The sequence below is a fragment of the Corvus kubaryi genome, unplaced genomic scaffold (assembly GCF_017639235.1).
Source record: "Corvus kubaryi isolate FWS band 111438036 unplaced genomic scaffold, C.kubaryi_AGA036_p1.0 37398, whole genome shotgun sequence".
In the NCBI taxonomy this organism is placed as follows: Eukaryota; Metazoa; Chordata; class Aves; order Passeriformes; family Corvidae; genus Corvus; species Corvus kubaryi.
In genome coordinates, this window is record NW_024581137.1 from 21,750,258 (window position 1) to 21,775,336 (window position 25,079).

At 35.3% G+C, this 25,079-nt stretch overlaps 1 protein-coding gene across 4 annotated transcripts in view; it reads left to right on the forward strand.

The window, feature by feature from the left end:
- Positions 1–25,079, forward strand: part of ZNF385D (zinc finger protein 385D) — a 423,741-nt gene that overhangs the window by 335,918 nt on the left and 62,744 nt on the right. For all 4 annotated transcript variants that reach the window (XM_042042823.1, XM_042042822.1, XM_042042821.1 and 1 more), the window contains one exon: positions 19,880–20,042. In XM_042042823.1, the coding sequence (XP_041898757.1) occupies positions 19,880–20,042 (163 nt within the window). The remainder of the gene's footprint in view (positions 1–19,879; positions 20,043–25,079) is intronic.

Sequence of the window (25,079 nt, forward strand, 5' to 3'; positions counted from 1 at the left end):
CCTTTCTCTCAGAAATGATTAAATTAATATATAATAATGTATCAGAAAACATTATACTGGGAGGCAGGATGCAGACCTAAATGGTCTCATAGGTCCTAGATCTTCCAAAATCCGCTTTCAGCTGATTATCTGTTACTCACTGAGATGTCTTCCAGGCAAATTACAAATATGTTTCCAGTTGTTTTAATGGATTTGGTCCTGTAACTACATTCTTTGGGTTACAACAGAGTCAGAAAGATTTTGTGCCTGGAGGAGGATGGAGGAACATGCAAATGAAGTTCAAATGCTAAAGTTGGGCAGGGAGAGGCTAACCAGAGCTTCTTTGAAGTCTTTAGTTGGAATTGTGGGAAAGAAGACAATGCTCAGTATTTTTTAACTGTACATTGAAAAATACAATTTTATACATGAGGGAATTGGTATAGGCAGGGGAAAAGATAGACAGTATAAAAAAGGGGAAAGGAAGACCCTCTTCCAGTTCTCTATTGTGACATTCATGGAAAAGTCTTCCTGTTTAAGGTGCAAGGAGAGAAAACTCTTCACTTCTTGCTCTGCACTTACTTGTACTTGAGGCAGTTTTCTCCTGTGAGCTTCTTCAGTCAACGTGCAAAGTGAGTCAGTCAACTCTAATAAGCAACTGAAATTTAAGAAAAAATGTGCTGGGGACTCTTTACAGAAACCACTTTCCAATAGCAAGTCCTCACTTAAAAGGAAATACTAATTTTAAATTCTTTGTTGTGCAGTCTTCATCTAGCTTTTTTTTTTTTTTTTGTCTAAGTTCTTACATGCACATTTATTTAAGAATTCATACAGTAGAGAATCTGAGATTCTAGATTATTAATAGTAGGGGCAGATAACAGATTTCACTGTAAAAATGTCAAAACATTGTCTGCTTCCAGTTACCAATCAGTGACTCCTGGTTCACTCTATTAGGCACTGATAAGGAAATAAAAAAGCCCAAAGATGAAAAGACAGGGGTATATGCCAGTCACCAGTCTGGTTTACAGAAAGAGTAGAGTGAAGAAAATGTGCAGCAAATAGTATTTTTCATCAAGCCTCCTCCCCCCACCCACCCCCCCCAATTCTTCTAAAAATGCATTAAGAGTAAATTTGTGCTTATACTTGGCTTTGGTTGATGATACTCTCTTCCAACACCCATAAAATATTTCCAAATATTGTTACACAGACTCTGGACACCTTTTTTTTTCTCTTTTTGGTCAGTAAATTTGCAATCCCTGATGTACCAGTAATATATTCTTCTCCGTTTTATCTGTGCAGCCTCTTCTTGTAGCATATATAATGTTTCCTTTTGAAAGAATTGCTATTAAACACAACTGCCCCTGATGTAAACAAATTCCACTTCAGAACCTTCAGGCCTGACTTTTTCAGCTCCCAAGTTCTTTTATCCCTCCTCTCATGTCTTTTACAGTCTCCGGAGATAGTGCTATTCTGGGTACTTACTTACACCAGAGCTAACAGCTGTGAGCCTTATCCTCTGAAGGAGTGGAAGTGCAACCTAATATGTCCTTTTAAAAGCCTTATATTGGAAGAAAAAAGCACATATTTGAACTATACTTTTGAGGGTGTATTGCCCACACTTGTGCATTTTTTTTTTTTAAGCTCAATTGAAAATGAAGTCTTTCAAGGTTTTAAATGGCTAAAGGGGACTTCTTTTCAGCAAAGAGTTCAATATGGCAGTTACACCTAACTCCCCCATGACCCTTAAAAGCTGAATTATGAATTCAAAACATGTATTTAAACTGAGGTAATGGTCTACTGGTAGAGCATACAGGTACTTTCATATATATAATTGTTTCATGAGGTGATCTCAAAGTATGATTTTAAAAATACAAGGCTTTATTCTGTTTCGTATTTAGATAGGTCTCATTGTATTGTGGTGGGATAACTTTAGATACAGATGCATAGCAAATGTACTGAATTAATTTATGTTAGCAATTTTCTGATGGGCATAAATGTTTCTTTTTATTCCTTAGGAAGGAGATTTTAGAAGGTAGTCTCTGAACAGGTTTTATCCTTTCCCCAGCATAGCCTATTTTCTCTGCATCAGCGGACTTGTCATGATAATCAACTTTTTTGTCCTAACCATCAATCACTCCTGATTATAGCTGGGGAGAAGTTCTGTTCTGTTGATCAGCCCATCAGCGCACATAATGTTACACCTGGAGACAAGTGAAAATCATCCCTTGGTGGGAGAATCACTTGCCTTCAATCCTTTTGTCTGAAGTATTTTAATTTACATTTAGAGTAATGAAATTGTCAGTGCTTGCTTTGATTTTATTATTTCTTTGACAAAAATAAGAAGTTCAGCTGATCTTTCCCTACATGATAGAGGAATGCTTTTCTATTTCAAATATCTTATGCTCTTTTTCATTATACAAATATTGCAATAATTGTAACTATGTAAATTAAAAATAGAATTGTTATGTGGTACTTCACTAGTACTCCTATATGCTAGTCCAGAATTTTTATAAAAGCTTTTTTGTTGGCTTTTACTCAGATATTTGGTTAAGGTAATATTAATCTTCAGTATTCAATTTATATGAAAGTTTTATAGCAAATTTTATAGCAATTAAATAATTAAAAACTAAAGCATTCTTTAAGGGATTCTTCTTATATTTTGGTCATTACTGTATAACACTTTTCTTTCCTTGTAATACAGGTGATTTTCAGATGTCACAAGAAAGGTGAAATTTCAGCTTGAGGAAACACTTTCTGTTTTTCTAGTAACTTCAATATGACTTTTAATTACTTGTCAGAATGATCATATGTAGTTTAAGTGTACCATTATTTTTTCACCTATGGTCAGTCTTTTATTTTAGGTATCTTTTCTAAATAATCATTGTCACAAGTTTGTCCTTTCACAATGCCAAAAAACCACAACCTATAAGGCAAGTATAAATCTGATACTTCAAGGACTACAGGATGAAGTGTAAATGAAGAAGAAAGAATGTGACAGTGTGGGGTAATAAAGATTTGATTAGCAATCATGTTTTTACATAAAAGGTTTAATTAGCAATAGCTCATTTTCCTATTCCTGCTGGTCATTTTCAGGACAGTGATATATTGCTTTTTTGCAGTGAGCCACGCCACCCAATAGAAGGTGTTATGTTTTCATTAGCTGCAGACACTGCAACATTATTATCTCTCACCTTAGTCTACACATCGATACAAAGCCTGTCTAAATGTCATAATCCTATAAGCCAGTTGTATATGCAGTAATTTTAAAACCATAGGATATTTTCTCAGATGTTTTGTTTCTATTTAAATTGACGATAAAAGCAATAAATTGCAAATCAAACAATCACTGAGCCTCATTCCTTATATTCTTTCTGCTTGAGTACCTTTTTTGCCAAATACAGAATTTCATCACGTGCATAGAAGTTGTTCTTCCAAAATGGCAATCTGTTTATTTTTACGGTTTAGTAATTAATCTGAGCATATGGCATAATTTTTATTTTACATCGATCTACATTACCTTTTCAAAGATTCTCATCACTTATTATAATGACAGGATAGAAAATTATTTTTTTGTTATTAAATAGAGATTTTTAATGGGTTGTCATTAACACAATTCTAACCAAATAGCCCACCACAAGTTACCTGTCATTCTTCATTTTATTCTCTAGCATGTTTTTCACACCAGAGTCATATGTAGTGATAAACAGTTGTAATAAAGTAAATTTCTAATGTAAACACATTCTGGGAAGCAGCAATGAATGAGTAAGAATGTCTGAAGATGTCAGAAAACATGGAGTATATGGAAATAATTAACATTTTGGACACTGGAGGAATGAAGATTTTTTAATACATTTAACAGTACTTTCTTTTGTGTAATTTCCAGGGGCAAGGATTTTTATTCTAAAATTATTTGACATGCCTAATCTGTATCTCTTCAGTGCTTGAAAAGGCTATAAGAATAAAACTTCCTTCACAGGACAGCTAAGAAAATGAGCGCCATGTATAAGTAAAAATGATTATCTGGCTATTCTTCTAGAGTCTGAGCCCCACGACCTGATTGGTGAGACCAGCCTTATCAGCAAGGTAGGCCACCATGGCGTGAGACACAGAGAGAAGCCTGTGATCTTTACAGATTTATTAGCTTCTCCTGTGCTAAATTATTGCTGTTGGAGGTGATGCTGCCACCAAAAAAAAACAAAAAAAGGCAAGAAATAAGGAGAGGACAGATATTCAGGAGAAGAAAGCAGCAGGATGCAGTGACATTCAGCAGTAGCAGTTATGAGGAGGAGGGACTGCATTGAGAAAACAAAGGTTGTGGTCCAGACACTGAGGTGTGTTGTTCTAAGGTATGCAAGAGGGAGAAGGAGCTATATAAGAGAAGAAATAAAAAACCAGTATTGAGTAACAGGTGTGATGATGCAGAGCAGGTGACCGATACATGGACAAAAAGGAGACTCTGATTCTGTCAGAGTTCATGATTAACATTTGGGATATAGTGATAGAAAGGGGTGATTTGAGAAATGGAAAGTTTCAGGTGGCAGAGTAAAGTGGGAGAATGATTAGAGCCATCCAGGAACTATTAATGCTGAATGATCATAAAGATATTGGTTGAAACCCAAGAAGTCATCCCAAAGAAAGTGTGTCCAAGTCCACAGCATAGAAAGGCTTGAAGACATAATCTTCAAATATTGAAATACATGACCCTGGCCAGTGCAAGTCTTTTTCCCTTTTTTTCAGCTGAGAGGATTTTTGTCATCCAGACATTCTTCAGCTTGGGTTACTTAGGATTCAGATCTTCTCCAAATTCAGCCGTGATTAATAGTTTTTTTCTCACTCACTGCTAAAACCTGTACCAAAATTAAGGTGACTAAAGTCTATCAGGTAGCTTTTTTCTGGTATTTGCCGTAAGGAATAATGAGAGAAGCAGTTCTAAAATAGTTCAAATGGGTAACTGATTTAAATCTGGATTTTTAAAATTTGCAAGGATTGTATATTATCTTTCTCAGAAATTCTACATGTATCCAAAAGATATTGATTTTGCTGTTCCCTGAACTGGAAAGTGAAGGCCAAAAAATATTTACCTACTTCTCCTACCACCGCCACTGATGTCCTCATGCTGGCGATTTGTTATGGCTGCTCCTGTCATGAATAGTAAGAGATTGATACACAGTGACAAGGTGTAGCAACTTAGAGTAATTGTACTATGAATTACAATTCAAATATTGAAGCTGATTGTTGCAGTCATAAGAATCTGTATTTAGTGGGTCTGATTCCTTTTTTCTATAAAAAGAGGTCCCACCAATTCTAAATATGCATTTCTAATTGAGTACCTGTATTCACAACAAACTGTGGCTATGAAGCAGGATTTTCCTTGGCTGAGTAACACTGAGGGTAACAGTGGCTCATTTTGTTTCAGTACATTGTTTATAGAACATGTTTTACATTAGGATAAGGCAGGGGCTCCTGGTGTTTCACTGAAAGCTCCTTTTGGTGTGTGCAAACATGCATTTCCAACCTGATAAGGGGTGATAACTGGTAAGTGATGGGTTGGCCCTTGAGGACATTTGGCTGGGGGAGAAGCATAATTTTCTTTTATCAGCACCAAAAGATAAATTCATAGGATGATGATTTTATCATTAACATCAAGTCATTTTCTGAAATTCTTGCATTGTAGATAACCACACATTCAGACATGTTATCACAGAATCCTAGAATCATTAAAAAAAAATCTCTGGAAAAGACCTCAAAGACCATCAAGTCCAACTAAACCATGTCCCCAAGTGCCACATCTGCATGTTTTCTGAAAACATAGAGATTAAATTCTGTTGCTGCCTCCTGGGGTAATACGCAGAGCCAGTGATGTGGTCTGTCTGATCAGATAAAGAAGGTAGAGGGTCTCTCCTATAAAATATCAGGGGATTTTAGACCCATGTTCCTGAACCTGTAGAAGTCATAGACCTGTTTGACTGACTGAAAGATGTTTGCATGTGACTGAATAAACACTTTGTCTATAGATTTAATCCATCATTCGCAAGGAACAGCTTGTCCTCCTACCATATTTGGACTAGTCAATGCTTTGGCGTAGCCTGAAAGCTCCTGATTATATTCCTGGCCAGTTGTCTGCCTAAAGTAACCTGTTAGAATTATCTTCTGTAGGCCTGAAGGTGCTAATACATCTTAAACCTCTCAGCTGGAGGTAATATACAGTTTTATTGAAATGCAAAACACAGAAAGGAAGCCTACGGAGTAAAAGGAAGGACAGGTAGCCTGGGAAGGATGCAGAAAAATTGGGATACTGGTGGATGAGGAGCTCAGCATGACCTATTAATGTACATTTGTAGCCCAGGCAGACAACTGGTCGAGATTCTGCCCTTCTGTTCACTCTGGTGAGACCCCACCTGGAGTGCTATGTCCAGCTCTGGGACCCCCAACAGGAGAGTGGCATGGACTTGCTGGAGTGAGGGAGTCCAGAGGAGGCCATGAAAGTGACCAGAGGATTGGAGCACCTCTCCAATGAAGACAGGCTGAGAGAGTTGGAACTGTTCAGTCTGGAGAAGAGAAGGCTCTGCAATGATCTTATTGCAGTCTTCCAGTGCCTAAAGGGGGACTACAAGAGAGCTGGAAAGGGATTATTTACAAGGACAGGACTAGGAAGGATGGCTTTAAACTGAGAGAACTCAAGTTTAGATCAGATACTAGGAAGAAATTCTTTACTGTGAGGGTGGTAAAGCACTTGAACAGAGAAGTTGTGGATGGCCCATCCCTGGAAGTATTCAAGGCCAGGCTGGATGGGACTTTGCATAATCTGGTGTAGTGGAAGTTGTCCCTGGCCATGTCAGGGCTGTTGGAAACAGAAAATCTTTAAGATTCCTTACAACCCAAGCCATTCCAATTCTATGATGTGGTTGGTGGGGGAGATGGCACACAGAGGCACATCATCCAAAACTGGGAGTGGAGGCCTCACCAGGCTCTGAGGAGAATGACATGCGCAGGCGCATGGTTCCAGCCATTAACTCTGAAAGCCAGGAAGATGCCCTGGGAATGTTGATTTGTCTCAGGCAAGTTAATTTGCCTCAGGCAGATTTACATAACTTACTAGCAATATTTGTCACAATTTGGTAGATCATAGGAACCTCGCAGTTCCTTGCTTTTACAATAACAACGTTTGCTGTCTGGTATTGCCCTTCCAAATCCATGGTCTGAACTCACACCCTTAAGGTCTTTTCAAGGTAGGGTCCTTGTTTTTTTGGTCTATCTAAGATTCATTCATGTCAGAATAACAGTCATTCTTGACATTATTTATACTATAAAGCACATTCTTTGGGAGATAAATTGAGTTATTCCGTTTATTTTTGTTACATTTTGTTTGTATTGTTATTATGAGATGGACTCAGATGTAATCTAGCTCCAGGATCAAAAGTATGAAATTATCTAAAATGGAAAAATGGTCTCACAAATTCAGTTGAGACTGTCTAATGATTATCTGCTTTCTTCTGATGTTATATTCCCTAGATATCATTACGTGGTGCTTCTGATACGCATTGTATCTTTATATCTGTCTATAAACTTCTGAACAAATTATTTGCAACCCACTAGAAAAAGGACAATGGATTATGTCTCTCTGACAAAACTGTGTGTCTGTTATAGCTGGATGTTTGCTGGAGATATATATATATATCTCAAGTGTACTCCACACTGGAAAGCTTTCCATCTAATATTATACTTCTGGTGAGATGGCAGCTCTCCCATGCTGTGTGTGTAACTATAGATAAATAAATAAATAAATAAATACACATAAATAAGTAAATACACATAATCTTCCTCAAACAGGTTTGCTGGAATATAAAAGAAATTGGAAAATATTCCCGTGGTTGTCTCTAGCAGTGTTAAGTAAAACCTAGCGAAAAAGAGCAGAAAAACAAACCAAGTCATTTCCATTTGAGCTAAGTTGTTCTGGTATTCTTAATTTTTATTTTTCACTATTCTTTAGCTTGTATTTATGCTTGAGATACCAGTAGCATCTGAGTATTAGTATAAAGAGCCAACCAATATGATGGAGTTACTCAAAAAAATGCTATAGTGGGGGTAAGTGTTTAGCATATTCCAAGTTGCTTATGACGCAGTTCTGTGGTGAAAACACAACTCTTTTTCTCAGCTGATGTGTTTCTGTGATGTCCATTTGGTTTTGTTGGCTTAGTCAAAGGCTGTCCATCCATTTTTAAATTCCTCACACTGTGTCCAGATGGAGTATTGCACTTGCTTTCAATTGCCAGTCCAGGGTGAAATAAATGTCAGTATTTCTGTTGACTTAAGTGATGCCAGAATTTCACCCACACGATCTAAACTTAACATGTTTGCTTTCTGTTTTGGTTTTATTTTTCTCTCTTTCATAGCAAGGAGGTCCTTGCAATTTCCAAAGGGCAAGGAAAATATCATGGTTCATTGTTTCTAGATTTTGGTGTATAATGATTTCATAAGAATGGATGTTGAAACAGTTGTAAAACTCGTGCCCAAATATTGTTTTGTTACAGGAAATGTAATGAAGTATATTAGCTGTGTTCAAAAAATAACTTTTGGATCAATATGATGGAGAACATGCATGTTAGGAAGGTAAACAGAACACAGCTGACATTTGAATAAATGAGCTAAAGTCCTTCTTTTGCAACAGGGTTTCTACAGTAATTTGCTAACTTCCTATCATGGGTGATTTCAACACAGATTTCCAAGGAGGTTGGAATATTGAAGTAAATAGCTCATTCTTGAGGATCTTTTGTTGTTTTTAACACATTGAATTAGATCATTACTGCTGAATATGTAGTGGAAAATAGCATCTGTTTACACTGCAGAATTATAAAAATTACCAGTAACAGAATAAGGAGCAATTTGCAAAAGGTAATCATATTTGTGCACTTATCTGCAAAAAATAACTCATTAATACATACCCAAGGGAAAAAGAACTACTGGTTATGCAATTTAATATTAGTGTTGAGCATAACATGTTAAAGAAAATTTTTAGGCCTTAGTTTTAAAACTTATAAAGCTATGAACATAAAACCATGGCTGTCCCGTATTGCTGCTTCATCTGTACTCAGTGGTGGTTGAACTCCAGAAAGCGTCCTGAAGCTCATTGTGCCCAAATCAGTTCAAACTGTCCATACACTCCAAATGTACACCACCAGCTTAGAAACCGATGAGATTTCCTTATTAAGAGTTCTGTCTTTATTTAGATAGAAGTTTTCTGTATGGTGTTCTACATCATATAAATTTAGGGTGCAGCAAAGCGCACTGAGGCATACTGTCACAGTAGTGACTTGTCACAGACGTAAACTGAGTTTCAGTTCATCATTGGAGATGAAGTTAAAGATTCCTATTTCCATTTTGTTCAAAGAAGATTCAGAAATCTCTACAGCTTTTTACTAAAGAAATCAGTTTTCGAAAAGTAATTTTTTCGGGACTAGGGAAGACATGCTATCTTTTCCTTAGCCCTGTCATAACAAAAGGAAGAACAACATAAAAACAAGAAAGAACAAATTAATAAGTATAAATTTGTTAATTAATTTTGTGAATAGATACGGTGAGATTTGCCTGCTCCAAAAACTTTGGAGTCTCAGCATTAAATTTCAGTACCATTTGGAAATTTCACTCTTTAAGTAATCTCTGCCCAAACAAATGTCTTAGGTTTTAAAATCAGACAGGGCTTTTATATCTGTCCAGTTTAATCTTTTTTTACATTATGCACCTTATGATTTCATATAGCTGTTCCAGTTTTGAACCTGCTAACCTGAGCTTGACTAGAGGAGATGAGAAACATTAAAGCCAGTGTAGAAATATAGAACATTTCTAAGACATTTGTCTTGTAACACTTCAAAATCTAAAATGTCCTGTTGATTTCAGAAGGACTGTTCTTATCCAGTAAAGTTTGTAGGATTGCAGCCAGTTTCTTTTAGCTTCAATAAGTATTTGGTTTTGGTCAATGGGAAAAAAACCAGTTTTTCAGATTTCAGTGTAATATCAGATAAGTAGAAAGGTTTGTAGGAAGGAGACAAAACATAACTGCAGTGTGAACAGTAAGTGGTGTCAGAATACTGCATTAAGTTTTGTGTGTTATTTGGTATCCCTAACCATGGCTTCCTACATAGAACCTAACAGCTAAGGAGTAAAAGATGTTGACTGGTCAGCTTTGGAAGGTATCATTGCCATTTCTGTATTGATGATAGTACAACAACCTACATGTCTCATTAAGTAAACCCCATTTTTCGGCCTTCACTACTTTTGGAGCAACTTGATCTATCCACATATTATGTATTACTTTAAGAACCAACGTATTAATCGATTTAATGACTAACTTGCCTCACAAGCAGGTCTGTATGCTCTAGGTATGTGTTAAGGCAGTGATTCAAAGTACTGAGGCTCTGACCCTGTGATAGTTGGTAGAAGTGTGCTGGTGAACTTGAAGGTATACACAGTATCTTGTGGACTTCTCTGGGGCCCTGAATGTGTTCACAGAATCACCCAAGAGGGATTGAAAGCAAGGAAAAGAAACAAAAATATGTAAAGGAATAAATATAACTGTATTGTAGAGTGACCAATCTTCAAGTTCCTAGGCCTTATAAACCTTTGTTCCCTCTGGATATTTGGATTGTTTTTCTCAAAATATTTTCTCCCTGGCTAATTGTTTAGATAAAACTAGTTTTTAATGCAAATTTACTTCCATGGTATGGCACTAGTTTTTATTGCCACTTAGATATTTATGTTGTGTTTATATTGATTCATTACATTAACCAATTTACTTTTGTTCCTAGTAAGTAACAGCATTTATTCATTTTATTTCTTTTACCTCTCTTTCATTTAAGGTGTATTCCTGCCTACAGAGAGAAGTCCTGTGGATACACCTATGTGGGACTTTTTAAGCAAATTACTGGCATAGGACTCTTTTAGACATACAAAGTATGTCTAAATAAGCGAACAATTGTGAGCTGAGAGTTCTTTTATTCTGAGGAAACACATATCCTCTCTGTGGTTGTTTCTGCACATGTAAGGCTTGGGTTGCTTTTGATATATGAAGAGAATGAAAGAATCTATAAATTCTTCCATCCTTAAATTATCAGTCTTTGTGCATCTGTGCAAACTTTTCACAGTGGAAAAGTTCACCTAATATTTTACATATATTTACAGCCTTCTATAAGAAGGCTGGAGATTTAAACTGGGAAGCACCTAACTACAGTCAAGCTCGCAAAAAATAGAGCTGTAATCAGGAAATTTGAGCATTTATGTTTCTTATTGTGGGTTTTGAATTTCTGCTTATGGGTAGGAGCTGATTTAAAGGACACTGGAAATGTTTACATTAAAATAATTATTGAAATATAATTTGAAAATCCAAAATGAAAAATCTGTGTAACTGTGTATTTGAGTGAAAGAATCAGAAAGTTGAATCAACATTTTTCTGAAGACAAATCTGAAATTTAAAAAGCTTCTAATAATTATAGTATTAAAACCAGTGATTTCAATAAGAGTATTAAGACTGTGTTTGGGAACAGTTGCAGTAACTCTGTGGACTCTCTCTTATGATTTTGTATGTAGAAGTCATATTAACTTGCTTGTAATTTCAAATATAAAGTTCAAATCATACGGAATTAATAATTAAACATGTACTTTTTAAGCTTTTCCTGTTTTCCATTAAATTTCTTGTAGTATCTTTATGTCTCACCACTACTCTTCCATGATGCTTTGCTTCAGTCAAAAAATATCAGAAATTCAGAATTCAATGAGATTGCTATTGTGAACGTAAACAGACAGAAATAGTTTCCTTGGCAACACAAAACAGGTAAAAACACTCAGACAAGGTACTCTAAACCCACCTACGCAACTTTCTTTAGATACAAGTTCACAAGCTGCATGCAGAGGGAATCAAGTGGGTTTTTCTCAGACAGTGAAAGGTTTCTAAATTAGATGAGTCTCTGGGCAAGTAAGTGTATTTGTAGACCTTTGACTCCAATTAGCTGTTGTGAACCAACTCAGATTCAAACAGGTGCTGGCTCCATATCTACCACTGTCATTCCTTTGATAACACCAGAAAAGACTGAACTTTTCAACACTATGCAGAAAAATGATTTTATTTTAAATTCAACAATATCTGTTGTTTTGAAATAAACATCATTTGTGTAGAACCTGAATATTGAACTACATTTACAGTATTAACACAATGTATAAAGAATATGTGGGTGTGTCCACTGCTAGTGCAAGGAAGCTGGGGTACATTTCTACAAAATTACAGTATCTTGTATCATTTGTTCAAGTTCTCACTTTGGAATATGTCAATTCCAGATTCAAAACTGGAAACACATATATTATGTTTACTAAGCTGAATTAATGCCTACTTTATTTTATCATATGCATAGCTCATAGCAGTGTGTATCAGTTAGCTTTTTTTGTATTTCATTCTGAGATTAATCTGAGATTAATCACTTGGTTAATCTAAATGAAAAAAATACCAAATGAGTTTAATATTCTCTTGAAACTCTGACTATAATAAGATTTGCCATGGGGAAAATAAATGATGTTGCCAATTAATACAGTAAAGATGAGATTAAATGTTAATTTTATTGATGATACCAGTTTTCAAAAGACCATGTTTCAATCTCCCCATCAAAAGAGCACCCCTCTAAACAACTATATTGCTTTGGAAGACAGTATATATAAAATTCCAGATTCTAGAACTTGATAACCTTGTCAAAATAAGCTTAAAACTGCTCTGTCTTAACAATAAAAAGGATAAAATAGATGGTAAAGCAAACAGCCTGTTTCTTGAATTTCAACATGTAACAAAATTTTTTTGTGCTGCATGAAGTACTGGTGTCCTTAGAAGAAAAATGCCAGGTATGGGAAGTGATTGATTGCTTGAGTTATCTTCCCTTCACTACATATATTTTGACACAGCATATGTCACCTCAGAATGTAGTGTTATATCTAGGCATTTTTCGTATCTTGCCTAAATCATTTCAGGTAATGTCACACTCAGTGGCAGTTTACAGTACAAGCAGATGCATGGTCATAAAAATACGGTCTTGTGGAACAAGTGATGTTAAGTACAAAATTTTGACCTTCTTCATCTGACCAAGATAAAATGAGTTTTGCTTTCCATAATGAAAATATGGTATTCCTTTCCATAAGGAAAATGAAATTGATTCTACTATACAATGGATGATTTTACCATAAGAATGGTGTTGATGCCAATCTCTCACAATGTGATGCAGACTCTTGCCAGGTGCAGTCTCTCACCATTATAGCAATGGCTCTGGAAGAAGCCCAAAACCAGGGAGTGGGATAGAGCAGCTTTATTAATGCAAAGGTGCTAGTGAGCTCAGGAAGCACCCATTCCCTCTGATCAGTGAGTCTCAGAGTACATTCATGGGTATATGGAATAGATGCTTTAGGAAGGAGAAGAGGGGGTAGAAAGGTTTTCTTTCCATAGAAAGATAAATACAAGGGAAATAACATATTGGGACATTTCATTCTGCCATAATAAGGGAGAAATATTTTTGGGTTTTTTCTACAGAAAAGACCTTTTTGGTACTTGACCTGTTATTGTATATTTGGTTCTAGGGAAAGGGGCAAATTGATTAATCATAGTTTAAGGGGCAAACCCCTTCTCTCAGAACATAGCTGAAAGAAGTCATATTACGCATATCCTTGGTGTTTAGTACCACAATTACATCTGAGTGCATAAAGTACTTAGATTATAGAGAGGTGTTGTGAAAGACTGCACAAAAAATTTAAGTGACACAACTCAGAAGATAAAGGTAAGCTTAGCAGAAGGTAGAAATAATGATAGGCAATGTTTATCTGCACCATAATTGGCTGCAGATTGAATTTGTATATATCAGGCAGAAGCTGGGATACTTGTTCAATATGAGACATGTCATCATGTTGACATCATCTTTAAAAATTACTTTACATGTTTTCAATCAATCTCCTATTCTGCAAAGGCTTGCACAGGTAATTTTTTCTTTCTTGTACAGTGTCTGTGAAACTGCTGAAGTCCGTGGAGATTTTCTGTCTTCCAGAAAGGAAGCACAGGACTTTTGTGTAATCCTGAATTTCCCATGTGCACTCACAGGGAAAACAAAATAGAGGGCCTTGTAAGAAAGTATTTTTTAAAATTTAATATAGCCTCAAGTAAAATCTTACCTACTAAATAGAGTAACAACATCTCCATGAAAAAGACTGCACAATCCTCTACACAATTTTTTAGCTGTTTCTCACAGTTAGAGCCCTGCTTTAGCCTGAACCAAGTGTTGGGCATCTCAGGGCTGTTAGACTTTCTCACTGTAAACTTCTCCAGTTTAATTACTGGAAAAGTTCCATAGAGATCAGCTCTGGTTTTGTAAATAGCACATAACTAGTAAAATACAGATGTCTCAGCTGCATACTGCAACCTTCCCTGGGCAGTGCTGTCATCACTGGCTGGCCAGGCTTTGGAGTCATTAGAAAAAAATGACATGCTTGTTCCAACAATAAAAAGGTCATTTGAATTTTATCACTTTCTTGTGTGCTTAGGACATCAGTAAAATTATTTTTCAAATACTTATTGAAGGCCCAACTATAGGAAAACATTTGTACTCAGAGATTATTATAATGTGTAGCATAGCCATCACACAAGCAATTTCCCTGACTTCATCAAGCACAGAAGCCTTCTTGGCTTATGCAGTTAAGTATTATTGTTTTCCATGTGTGCCCAGCTCACTGACAGTATTAGTTCGAACTGGGAATCTAATTTTTTTTGTTGTTTTAGAGCTTTTTGTTCTGGAGAATCCTGACATCAGTTGCAGATGTATTTGCCAAAATTACTACTATTGTATTGGGAATAATAGCAGAGGTGATGGTAGCATCCAGTAGCTGGAAAAAAAAAAGAGATGGCATGATCTTCTGGTGTCTCAGACAGACAGAAAAGACTTTCCAGCACTCTCAGTCCTTGTTTGGTGCTTTCTTAGGGTGCAGACAAACTGCAGCCTTGCTATTAATGGGCCAGATAAAAGCATGGAGGAGAGCACTGTCCACAATGAACATCTTTCAAAATGCATTGTGAAATGAGAAAGACATAATGCAAGATATTTGAATTTAATTTTGTGAGGAAGAATCAGTGGAACATATTCACTACACCTTTTGCAAAAAGTTTCTTTTATTTGAACTGGCTTTCATTATGAAGGCGTTGCCTAGAGGGAATGATTAAGGCAGGAAAACAATCTCTAAGAAGAAGGGTAATATGATGTGGATCAGGAGGGATATGAAAAAGAAGATGCAGTGCTGCAAAGTTAAAAACTCTCTGAGAATAGGACGAGACCTGGTTTTTGTCTCAGTGCAAAAATTAAGTGCAATGTTTTTGTTGGACCAATGCCTAAAGAACGTAAGTGAGAAGGCAAAGAATCCACTGAAGTACATTAGTGAGGCAGACAAACTTATTTTGAAGACTTCCATGTAGATATGTTGGCTGTAATTGTAAGAGAATACTGTCTGGATTGTTTAAAACATTTCATCTCTCTCAGTGTATTTTACACATTTCAATTTGCTTGGTAATATGATGTCCTGATGGTGATTGTGGTACAATACTGCACTTAAGCGAAGAAAATACAGCTGAGTTTTTACACTACAGCTCTATTTTCTGTTTACATCTGCATATAGAATTTTTATTCTTTTATGGTATGTTTGTGTCTCTGTGGTTAAAACATATATTTAAATATCTAGACAGATTTTATAGACAAATCCTTTTTATATTTGAGCAATTTGTCAAGGTTATAAAATGTATGGATTAGAAAGGTCCCTGATTATTCAACACAGATACGTGGAACCAGAAGAAAATATTAGGAGATGCTTAAATTGACTTGTACTGATCAAATAGTCAGGAAGTCGTGACAAATAACACTGAAAAGTGATTTGCTAGTAGACATCTTGACACTTTACTGAAGTAGTTCCCACAGACCAAAGTTTGTCTACGTGTCATTTTCAGAATCAGGGCCCTCAGAATTTCTTTAAGGATCCTTGAGTTTTCAACTTAGATACAAAATAGTAATAAATATTATTATAGTCACATGGTATATTTATATAATTATATTAGCTATATTATTTTATTATTAGATTTCATGTTCTTTATATATGACATAACTATATATTATTATAATAAATAATAATAAAATAATTTTTACTTTTACATTGGACATATTTTTTAAGAATGGATATAGTTTCCTAAAGTTCTCTATAACACTGCACCAGCAATATTTGACATACTTCTGATGCTTCATCACTGACTTGGTTACACATTAGCTGACAGTGACTTGTCTTCACAGTGCTAGGGCTAATTCTGTGCATCAAACATGAAAACTATGATGAAGGAAGAAAGTAAGCTCTTTCCTAAAGTATTTTTCTAAAGTATTCTTTTGTAATCATAGTAAGAAACTAAATTTAATATTAAAGAGTTTTTAGGATAACTGATTATGAAGTGTTCTGTAGTAGTGGGGATTTTTTTTTCCAGTGAGAGAACATCTGATTTTAGATCAGTTGTTTCTAAAGGAAACTGGCTTCTACCAAAATGACCAATTTAAAAAGTCAGTATCCCTTTATAAAACATGGAAAGGGAAATTCTCCTTTGATTCCTTTTGGCTTCTGTAGATGTATATAAATATGTAGATATATATAAACTAAATGTGTAGATATATATAAGCTCTGCTCATCTCTTAGCACAGCTTCATAAGGTAATAAAAGCATGTATAAAACATTTATATATTACCTGCTTGGGTTTTGCAACTGTTGAACTATGAGATGTTCCAGAAGGAGACCCTTCTTACCTTTCAGTCTCTTCATTCAGTTAAGCATCATGGTTGGCAGCAAAAACTAGGTCTAACTTGTTTCTCACTCTTCTGCTCTCTCCTATTATTGCTTAATTCAGCATGAAAGTTGGGAATAATTACATTTTATGATCTATCTTGGTTTTGTATTCATTCTACAAGTAAATACTACTTAAGGAACGATTTTTATAGGCTACAAGTAAAAGCCATTTAAGCAGTGAGGATTGTTTTGGTCCTCTTATGGCTGCAAGAAATGATTCAGTGAGGTACCATATTTTATGTTGCTTTGCTGAAAAATATATTTATGGATATTTTTCCATTTCCTACATCTTACTCCTGCAAGAAAAGATAATGACAGACCTCTTTTTTTTTTTTTCTTTTTTTTGTCTTTTTAATTAGGGTTCCAGTTCAGTTGTAAAAGTTCAGCATAATCTAATTTGGAGCTGGTTAAATGCTTAGGAGCAATTTGTTTGCTCTCACATAGAACTCCCATTAACATGCCATCTACAGTTATATTGAAACAAGCTCAGATGGCTTCATGTCCCCACAGAGGAAGGAGATTTAAACTTTGAATAAAAAGACTTGAAGGTCTTATTTAAGTAGAGGCTGGGTGAACTGTCAGCACTCTGTGGGAAGTGAGTTATGGACAACTCTGTGTAGCAGCCATCATACCTGTAAATTTGAGCAATGTGTTTCCACTTTAGAGCAATTTCATTCATATATTTCAGAGCAATGAAAAGGTCACCAATTTCTATATAGGCCCTCATTGTATATTCCTTCAGCATCCAACATACAACTTGAGATGAGCTTTGTGGAACTATAACTGTGAGAATTTGGAGAGAACTATGGGTGCAGAAGAATTAAACTTGGGGTTCTCTGCCAACAATTCTGTGAAGAAAGTTGAGATGTCTATCAAACTACTATCAGTATTCATAATTCTGTAGTAAGGACCATGTTATGACTATGTTTCGATGTTTGACTAGTGACACTATTAGTTAGGGAAAACAAGTGCAGTCAGAATCTGAAGCTGACTGATGATTAAATTTGACTAGAAACTCTGAAAATAGCTGACATGATAGCAACATGAGGGTGTACAGTATTTTGTCATTTTTAATGCGTCATTGTAACTTAACACTGGTCTTTTGATTTGATTATAATTAACATCCTCTGACTGTTTGTATTTGGCTTACAGTATGTCTCAATGTTATGTGTTGAGAATTGTAAAAGGTGCATGATTGTGCTGTTTCTGTTCAAGTTGTTTCTAATTAAAAACTTCACTGTCCAGTGTTCTTTCAATAAGGGTACCTAATACAATATTTGCATTATTTTAGGTATAGAGAAACTGGCTTTTCAACCTAACTGAATGATGCATCTCAATATACAAGAGTGTATGTGTGGGTATATATCTATGCATATATACACCTACACATATATTGTTAATTGGTTTTAGACAAGGTCTCTCACTTCTTTCCTACTCACCTTACACTTCTCAAATCTCAGGCATCTGGAAGGAATCAAGACTTTTCATGTAAGCTAAAAGTCATAATTCTCAGAAATAATATGCTTCCTTACAGTGATGGTCACTAGAACTCCTCTCCCCCAAAATTCAGCACATCAAATAGCATTAAACAATGGTCTAATGCCAAAGAAATGCCAGATAATGCAGGATTCTTCTACCTGCATGAGCAGCTTAGAGGTTGGAATGACTGTGTCTTTTTATCCCTTTTTGATAACTTTAGTTTTGTAGCCACTAAATTCCATATATGTTTTTATTCTTTTGATTTCACAGTAGAAAGCATTTACCCTCCTTTATGTTCTAAGTATTTTCTATTGTTTAATGTTTTCTAAAAAGAAGATATTGACCTTTATGGGTCCTTGAGCTGACCCAGAATTGTTGCTTTTAATTTTTTTCAATTCTCTAGTAGCTAAATTTTGATTACATTTCTAAAGTCTTAACTTCCCTTTCAAGTAATAAAGGAGTTACTTACCATGAAGTTTGAACTTCAAAAGTAAAGATATAAGCAATTTTTCATGTTGTTAACTTATCAACTGAAAGACTATCTTTCTTATAAAACTTTAAATAATTAGGGAAGAAATAAACTCTGAATATTCATCCAAATTCTAGTGGTTTTTGTATAAGGTTTAGTCTAATAGTTCAAATACTTTTCTTAAAATATACTTGCACATATAGTAAATGAAAAAATTTGATAATAACTCTTGAAATAATAAAGTTATTTTCAGTGTAATGCATGAATTTTAATAGCAGCACATATACAAATCTATTTTAGCTTAAAGATATGAAGTAGCCAAAATATACTTGGGACTGTGACAGGATTTGTGGGAGCTTTCTCCTTTGAAAGGATGCTCCTGGCTTTGAATTTCAAACACTACCTTTTGTAGCAGGTGGACAAAAGTAATCCTCTTTTTTTTTTTTAATTTTTTTTATTTTTTTTTTTTTTTTAGAAAGCCAGATAATTTCATTTCTGCCTCACATTCAGTTAAGTCTTTAGTGATGGGCTTTGAAGGTGTGTTTTATATTTTGCTTTCTTTTGGTTGGGGTTTAGTTTTGGGCTGGGTATTTTTGATTTGTTTTTTTACTTTCAGTCTTTGCTGAGAAGTTGCTGATACCACTATTAGTAGTAAACTGTTCTTTGAAGAAAGCTTTGACAAAAATTCTAGTTTGAAATAGAAACTGGAAAAGTACAAAGCTGCTGGGAGGAGAGTACCATCCTCCCTGTTGCCTGAGAATTATTTTTTTTCATGTGAAAGTAACATAAATCTTAATAGAAAAACTCATGGTAGCAAGGTAGACTAAAACAACCTAATTTTGGTCTGAAAGTAATCTACTGTTATACAGTAATATACTGTATTTATTGAATTGCATTGCTCTAGTATTTTTCCATTGTTTTTCAAGCATCATTCTAATTATAGTTTTCTGTTTGGTCACTACTCGGATAATGTAAGTGGTACCCATTATTGAAAGGTAGTCTGTATTTGTACTAATACAGAGAATGCCAGTTTAGAAATGAGCCTGATTGCATGGTTCATTTTGTTCTCCTTTGTAGAGCCAGGCTGCGGCCCACTACAAAGGCACTAAACATGCCAAGAAGCTCAAAGCACTGGAAGCCATGAAAAATAAGCAGAAATCTGTTACTACCAAGGACAGCGCAAAGACTGCCTTCACTTCCATCACTACCAATACCATCAATACCAGCTCTGACAAAACAGGTTAAGCGACAATCTTTGTTGGTTCCGTTTGGTTTGGTTTTGGTTTGGTTCGTAGTTTTATTTTTCTCGTTTAATTCCATGTCTGTTTGGTTATGTGCTTGCCACATTGATTCATGCTCGATCCATCTTTCTGTGTGATATTGCTTTAAGTCCCTTCAGTAGGCTGGTGAGAGTCTGATAGTCATGTAGCCAATTTCTCCTAGTGAAAAGAGGCTTGACATTCTTTTTGCGATGGAATGCAATACTCATTACTTGATTAACATATCAGCTGATCTAACATCCTGGTCTGTATGCACTATCTCTCTATCAATAATTATATATGGCACATTTGTTTTAAGCACAGTGTAACAAATTGCACTATTTGTGTCTAGAAGCCTCTTTAAAAGCATTTTCAGTAAAAACCTAATTTTCATAAATTTCAAACATTGCATTATTTTTTTAAAATGGCTATTGCATGGTTTTGAATTGGAAAAGAGCTGTATAACCTCTCTTCCACATAATCAGGTAAGTGCTATTGATGCCAATTATTCTGCTTAAATGAGTCTTCATACTGAAATAATAGCCCTTAAATTGTTGTGTGGGTAAAAGTTACTCCTTTGCAAATAAAATCTATGTATTTGTAAAGTCAACAGGATTTGGTTGAGATTGCATTTTAAATATGCAGCTATTGTTGGAAATTTCAAAGGAAGGTTGTAAGGTACCTGAGAGGTAGTTTGGTGTCTCACAAAGTATGACTGCTCTTGTGCACAAAGGGATACAGTTTCCATATTTAGGCATAACCAGTTCCATTCCCCAAGCAAGGCAAAAATAACCAAAAAAAAAAAAAAAAAAAAAAAAAAAAAAAAAAAAAAAAAAAAAGCCAAAGCTGTGAAACATCAGAGACCTACCTACTGATGCTGAAAACTGGTCATTTGGAACCACTTCTGATCCAGTAAGTTTAGCATTGTAAATAGATGTGCATTAACCAACTATAACATAACAGAAAAGTACCTTGCAGGCATGTGTAGTACTTTGTTGAAGATACATCTTCACTATATTTGTTATAGACAGATACCTCTGTGTCCATCTCTCTCTATAAATATGTTTATCTTAGTTATAACTCATTATTATTGACAGCATATTTTTTTATGGAGATTTATAACCTAATTATAATGGGATGACTTTAAGGAATATTTGCTACATTTTTTTTGTCTTTTTTACCACAAAAAAGAAAAAGAAAATATTCTGAGGTTTTTGTGTGATGAAAGAAATTAAGTGTGGGAAAATAGGAACAATGTCAAAAGTTATTTGGGAAAATATGTGTTTCTAAATATACAAATAGCTTTAAAAGTTTCTTATGCTATTATCTGTTGAGATATTTAGAACAGGAAGGAGACTGTTGTGTGAAAAGAGTGATTTATTGTTTACCGAATATGATCTAGTGGTTGAAGACAATAGCTGAAGAAAAGAAAGATTTTTTTAAAACTTTAAACTGTATTATTCAAAAGCTTTTATCTTATGCTGTGTAAGTTTGAAGGATTTTCCAATGTGCTTTAAAACCAATCTGAGTTTTTCTATCAAGCTTTGAATTAGATCCCTGAGAAGATATATGAACTGTCCTGTATCCAAGGTCAGTAGTCCAAATCTGGTTTTGTATCAGCATAAGTAAGAAAATATCAGAAATCCAGTTGCACACTTAAGCAATGGCCTGTGCAGGAGTTTCTTCTGCTTTACGCAGTGTCTGCGAACTCCTGGATTAATTTCATAGAATGTGTGTAAACATACGTGTATGTGTATGTATACATATATTTATTCTATGTTAGAAATACTGACCTTAATGGGGTTCTAAAAGACACATATTGATGTTAATTGACAAGCAACCAAAAATCTTCCAATTTCCTAAAATATTGAGAGCCATGTTCAACTGCTGCCAAAAGCCCTGTTCAACCAGGGGCATTCAAAGTAAGGCAGGCAGTTCTATCCAGCTGCAGTTATTAGAGGTCAGCATTGATGTGACGGGCAACAGAATAAAATCCTTGGTGTAAATTATCCTTTGTCAAGCATGTATACATGGTGAGGGAAAAAAATTTTGGGTAGCCAAAAGGATGAAATTTTCTGTCTACTGTGACAAGTCAAAAATGTCATAAATTGGATTTTATTTCCCTTCTAGTTGTTCTTATGTCTTATATTTGCTCGATAAAACTTTTATGGGCAAAATGATTCTGAGTGCCAGAATATACTGCACTGTATGAGTTTCTACATTTGGAAACTATCACTGTAAAAGTCAAACATCCTGATAGTAATATACAGTTCTTAGGAAACAGTTGTACTAATGAATATAATTCATAAATTAGTCTTTCATAACTAGAAGAAAGTTACTAAGTCCAGGTACTTGTGATCATTTGGAGCAAAAGATTTTTCTACAGTGTTTTAAAGCTGTCTGCTGAAGATTAATAGTTGATCCCAAATACACTGAGGACAGGGTCATGTACATATCACTTCTTATATATCATCTACAGCAGTGGTTAAATGGTGAATTACACATCAGTCACAGCACATTGGTCAGGACTTCAGATCACAGGTTCTGTGTACCCTTAGCAGCTACAGTAAGCAAAATGTCACAAGGAAATCTGCAGTGCTATGCAATAAGGATTATGAAAAAGATCACATGATATACAAACTGATTCAAGGGCTAAAGCAGCAATTTGTTATGTTGCTTATTCTGGAACTATCTTGTTAGATGTGGTGCCAGCGTGTGTTACTGACACTGTGCAACTCACAATATAAGCTAACTCTTTAAAACCTCTTACACTTGATTTCTGGTGTTTAAATTATGTGTAAAGGAGAAAACAAAAAATGTGGGGTTATTTTGCTCGTTCTGTGAAAGTCGTTATTTTTTTTTTCCCCTTAAACAAACTTTTAGGATTATTAGAAGGCTTGAAGGTGAAAAATCTTTGGGGCAATAAAACACCATGAAGAGTTATGTTGGCAGTCATGTAATGGCAATGCCATTCTCAAGATATAAGAACTTTGTTATCATTCTAGTATTTAACACACTTCTTTCATCTGTATTTGCCAATTATTGTATTACATGGGTAGTCAGGAAAGAAGAATAGAAAACACGAGCATTACAAGGAGAAGCCTACTTTATGGCATTATACAAACCAGATTTCAATATTTCTTTATTCTCTGATTCAGATGTGACAATAAAAATGCATATTTTTGCTATATATAAACACACATGCATACATATTCCCTGATATTAAATTGTTAAACATCTTTGATAGCTTTGAAAATTGTTCCTACTTTCTGAAAAGGTATATTTTCTTCAAAAAGCTGCTTTGCATCTTCAGCTGTAAGGACTGATACTTCAGAGCACTTGTCAAAATATGTTTAGATAGAATGTATTCCATCATCCTAATTAAAATACCTGTCCAGTAAAGTCATTGCCCTACATTAGGATTTTTGGAAAATAGATTGAATCTCCAATATTATATGATGTCCCTCTAGTTGTTGCACATGTGTATATATTAATCTTGTCCAAAGCTATGTGAAGTTAAGCAGGACACTCCATGACCACATTATCACAAATTAAGTCTTGAAGATTTGGGCTGCTTTTATTTATTTATTTATTCATCAGAGAATTCAGAATGAGTTAGATCATTTGGTATCAATGGAAAAGAAGGAACAGACCTTTCAAAGGGGTAAAAACCTGTCATTAGGAGGCGTCACTATGGCAAAGTCTTTAATGTTGCTTTTGACTGTTATACGCTGTGCCTTGAATCCTGTGTACTTAAATGCAGTGAACGGCTCTTAAAAACAAACAAAAATGTGATAAGCAGAAAAAGTGTGGATCTGGACCAAGGCACAGACAAGATCATCTATCACTAGTACAGTCTTAACAGCTGAGAGACCCCTGTGCTGTCAGGGAACAAAGTACTGGTGCCTGTCCTAAAAAGCTTACAGTTTCACACAAGATGAGAGACAACTTAAGGAATAGACACCATAAATGTAACAGGCAGGTGTTTAAAGGATAAAGGTAGCATAAACGTGTTCAAGTGATAAAGGCATCACAAGAAAGGAAAACCCTGAGGGGTGGATTAGAAGGAAAAGGAAGAGGGTTGGGTTTTTTACAGATACTGAACATGTGTGGGTAACAGCATTGGAGAAAGCATAAGTTCTCTTTATTTTTCCTTCACTGATGCATATGAAAATTCTTCTGTGGAAAAAAGATTTTGTTTCATTACCCCTTTACAATTCTTTTTTTTTCTTTTTGTCTAAGAAGTGGTAGGATATTTCTGGTCAGCAGATGAAACTCACTCCTGAAATAGCAATTTCTGTGCAACTGGGATAATTACAAAATTGAGAGCAGTTGGAGTGGGAGAGAACAGTCATTCAGGCAAGGTCTTGGGCATAAAAGTGAAGGCAGGAGAGAGAAAGCAATCAGAAGTAGTGTGGTAAGTCAGGGTAAACTTTGCAGGAGGAAGAAAGGTAGATGGCATGACATGGAAAAGTTTAGAAAGATATTTAGGAGTTTGGCAGCCAAAATACTAGAGGATCACAGAATTTTTGAGGTTCTGTGAAGGGACGTCATTATGGATGTCTGAATATTGACAAGGCCGCCCCTACAGGTCAGAGCAGAGTTAGCCTGAGCAGTTTGCTGAGTATCTTTTTCAGTTGAGTTTTAACTATCTTCACAACCTTTTCCTGGGCAACCCATTCTATGGTTTGACCACCCTTAAAGAAAACAGAAGTTTTTCTTGTGTTTCAGTGTCCAATGTCCTGTATTTCAGTTTCTGGCTGTTGTGCCTTTTCCTGTCACTGGGCACCAATGAAAAGAGTCTCTGTATTTTCTATTCCCTGACCTCATCAGGTATTTATATACACTGCTGGCTTATTTTTCAAATGGTGCCCTCTAGGGTCTTAGGTCCGTCTTCACAAAGCTGCTTTCCAGATGCTTAGCCTCCAGCCCAGACTGATGTGTAGGGTTATGGCTTCCCAGTTGTGGGACTTCTGTGCTTTCCTTTGTTGAACTTCAAGGGACTTCTGTTGTGCAAT